The 3,884-nt window shown below is 34.7% G+C and overlaps 1 protein-coding gene across 1 annotated transcript in view; it reads right to left on the minus strand.

Moving 5' to 3' along the window:
- Positions 1-1,972: 1,972 nt before the first annotated feature.
- LOC119575539 (inositol-tetrakisphosphate 1-kinase-like) overlaps positions 1,973-3,884 on the minus strand; it is a gene marked incomplete in the record, with an annotated part of 26,405 nt that continues 24,493 nt past the window's right edge. The window contains 2 exon segments of the mRNA XM_037923192.1: positions 1,973-2,127; positions 2,670-2,779. Of these exon segments, the coding sequence (XP_037779120.1) occupies positions 1,973-2,127; positions 2,670-2,779 (265 nt within the window).

The following is a 3,884-nucleotide window of genomic DNA, read 5'->3' on the forward strand; positions in this document are numbered from 1 at the left end:
TCCTTTCTTAAAAATGAAATATCTTACTTTTTTTCAAAAACAAATACAATTGCTCAAAAGAAAATTTAAATAAAAGGGATGGACCCGGAATGTTTTTTATCACCAAACAAATTTTTACTATTTTTTCATCTCCAGTGTGTTGCTCCTGACTTTATTTGCTTTAATCTCTGTCTCTCTGCCTTTGTATGACAGTCAGCCTTTATGGGCCACTTTGCCTAATCTGAATGGCTATCCCCACTGCCACAGCATCACCAAAAATACTGACTACTATCGGCCCTTGATCATTTGCACACATTAATATCATACATATCCAGTTAAAATAACATCAACCAATATAAGCACTTAGGAACCCTCTGGTGACCCTAACCAGGAGTTTAATTTGCTTGTGTGTTAAGTTGATTGTGATAAATATGTGCATGTGTGTGTGTGAGGGGATGGGTGCATTTGTGTGGTGCACATGAGCATGAGCTTGTGAGTGTGCATGTGTATAACTGTATGTTTTCATTTACTTATCTACTACTGTATATTCCCCTTACTCAAATACAACTCAAGGTCCTCTCATCTTAATTGGCTCCTATAAACAATTTAACAAGTATTTTCTTCATGAGATGATAAGCCAGTATACTCCTTCAGTTGAAAGCTTAACAATAATATCAAATTTTACAATGAACTATTGATACTTTTAAAGTACCACACCATCACACTACATTTAGCAGCTGTATGTAATATCATCCTTTCATCCTACCAAAAGTTACTGACATTTCCACTTTAACAACAAGAGTAATGCATGCACCAGATAGGAATGATTATGAACAGTCAGTGTATTAATGCCTCTTTGGAAAGCCTGTGCTGATTAGAATTTCTAATTCTATAAATGCGGTAATCATTACATTCTAGCATAACATATAACCAAGGAAAGGATACAAGAAGACGCTCTTTATAAATGTATAATAATAAATGCAACTTATCATTACAACATTTGCGGATGCAAAAAGAAAAAAGAAGGAAAGAAGGAAAGAAAAAGGGAGAAAGAAAAAGGAAAAAAGCCACTTCAAATGCAATATAAATAGAAAATACTACACTGGAACTTCAAAACTCTCATGAAAACTGGCCTCAGTCGCTGAATTCAGCCTGCAGTTAATGAAGGAAATATGTCTAATACTCATTTTAAGTATATATTGAGCAGTGATCCCAGAATGTTTGAAGATGAACGATGAACTTAGGGAAAGAAAGAAACAAAAAAGTTTGAGGCTTACAAGTGCAATCTGTTACATTACTTTTACATTAAGCATTTCTTTGATAAGTCTGATTCATATTTACTGGAATCAGAATAGAGAAAGAAAGAAAAAAAGAAAGATAGAAAGAAGAAGAAAAAGAAGAAGAAGAAGAAGCATACGTCTGATCTAATGAGGCATAAACATATCATCAACATCTATTCATATATATTTGTTTTATGGTGTTCATGTCAACATCCAACCACATTTATTGTTATCAGAGAAATATGACAAAAACATTCCAACAGTTTTAAGCACTGCAATGTGAGTATAATTTCTATGCACCCTATATTTGATTCTTGGCAAGTTCATTTTGAAATTTAGATATGAATAAATAAATAAGCAAATTTAGGAAAATCATTTTTTAGATTTTCTTGCATGGCTGATAAACACTCATGTGCAATAAAGAATGAAATCCTTAGTTTGATCACTTTTTTGCTGGATATTACTGTTAATCCTTTACTGCTTTACTTTCTATGACTTAGACCAAAAGATTCTCAGAAAATAATTTGTCCACAAAATCTACTTTGATTATCTTAGAAATACATTGAGCAACAATTCCTACTCAAGAAGTAGACACAACGAAAATAATCATAATCGCTTTTAAGTCAACTGCTTAATCCCACACAAGGAGAGGAATGTTGAGTACTCACTACCTAGAAAATTTCTGACTAGAGACAAAACCTTTGCAAACTTCACTATCCTGTGTCGACACCAGAATCTTCCTGAGGTAATTCGGGTGAAGCAAGAAGACCTGATGTCTGGCTATTTTCAGGTATCCTTGAAACTGGCTCCATTCTCATGATTAGAAGGTCCACCAAGTGCTTCATTAAGTTAGGCACTGAATCATAACCTGTTGAAGAAAAAAAGAGGAAATCAGTATCATTTCTATACATAAGTGTGTGTGTGTGTGTGCGTCTGTGTGTGTGTGTGTGTGTGTGTGTGTGTGTGTGTGTGTGTGTGTGTGTGTGTGTGTGTGTGTGTGTGTGTGTGTGTGTGTGTGTGTGTGTGTGTGTGTGCGCGTGTGTGTGTGCGTGCGTCTGCGTGTGTGCGTGCGTCTGCGTGTGTGTGTGCAATTGTGTGTGTGTGTGTCTGTCTGTCCGTGTGTTTCAGTCTGTCTGTCTGTGTGTGTGTCTGTCTGTGTGTGTCTGTCTGTGTGTGTACATGTCTGTGTGTGCATGAAAACAAGCTGTATTGAGTTGGTTTTCTTGAGGTTTCCCTCATATGACATTAGATATAAATAGAATGAGATGGACCACACTGGCAATCCAAATGAATAATGAATTTGAATGGAATGGTATAGGAAAGTGGTATCACACCTGATATATGAAAAGCATGGCTGAACAATGGAATTAGCCATATTGTAGCTCAAAACATAAATAAAAGGTAACTTACTTGGGAATGCATTAACATCAATAATGCCATATCTGCCAGTACTGCTTTCAATAACAACATCTATACCTAGAAGATCCATTTTCAGTGCATCACGAAGAACTGTCACAATCCTAAGAAATACAAGAAAAATATATGAGAGGCTGAAATATCAATGTTGTTTTCCTAATCTTTAGAAATATAGAAGTGCCAGTAAATGTACATGTATATTTTCCTAAATGTTTTTTCACAAGAGTAATAAAATAAAACCGAAGACATTGTTATCAACTGCTCCTTTTCAAATAAACAAATCAGATTGTGAGAAACTATAAACAAGTTTGAAATGTCGATATATATCTATATCTACAGTATCATCTGCAGTTTCTTTGTCTACTGTGATGAAAACAGTCTTAAATATGATGAAGCACTCATCTCTGTTCTTTTACTTTCCAGGAACCACAGCATAACCATTTCATAATGCAGTTTTATTCACACAATAAAAGGCATCAATACCTCTTTAGGAAGAAAACTCACAACAATAAAAAAATACAAGTATGTGACAAATTAATTCTTACGAGGAAAGGCAAGAAATTCAAGGCAATGCATGGACACCTATCATAGAAAAGAAAATATGGAGTGCGTATTCACTGATATCTTCAAAATATTTACCATAAATGAATTTCATGTAATCTCAAGTAATTTTTATGAAAGAGATATAACCCAATTTTATAAATAATCACAAATAATGGGTACTTTAAAGATATCAGAACAAACTTCTATCAATATTTTATCAGTTTGTAGTATTATCATATTTGATTCCGAGGGGAAATATTCTAAATGTCCTGTTGGTGGTAGTTTCTGTTTTTGAAAGACATATAAAGTAACTTTTCAAAACCCCTTTTGCTATATCTATAAGTGTTTCCCATTACATTCTTTGAATGATAGATCACATGAATGCACTGCACTGCACTGCCATCACGTGGCCCAAAATAAAGGCATTAGGCTTACTTGAGCAGATTGTTTTTCTTGAACAGAATCTATATCACCTCTCTAGGTAGTCCATAACACAGTGGAATAACAATAACAAAAAGAAACATTTTGCTAACTGTGTAACCTTTTATATTTTTTGTAATATTCAATTTTCTGTAATACAACCTGCACCACCAGTCATGGTGGTGCAGGAAGAGGATCCTGAGCATGGAAGTGGCAGCCTCCCTGGAGCTGGTGCTCTGCCAGTCA

Source organism: Penaeus monodon, chromosome 7, assembly GCF_015228065.2.
Source record: "Penaeus monodon isolate SGIC_2016 chromosome 7, NSTDA_Pmon_1, whole genome shotgun sequence".
Taxonomy (NCBI): Eukaryota; Metazoa; Arthropoda; class Malacostraca; order Decapoda; family Penaeidae; genus Penaeus; species Penaeus monodon.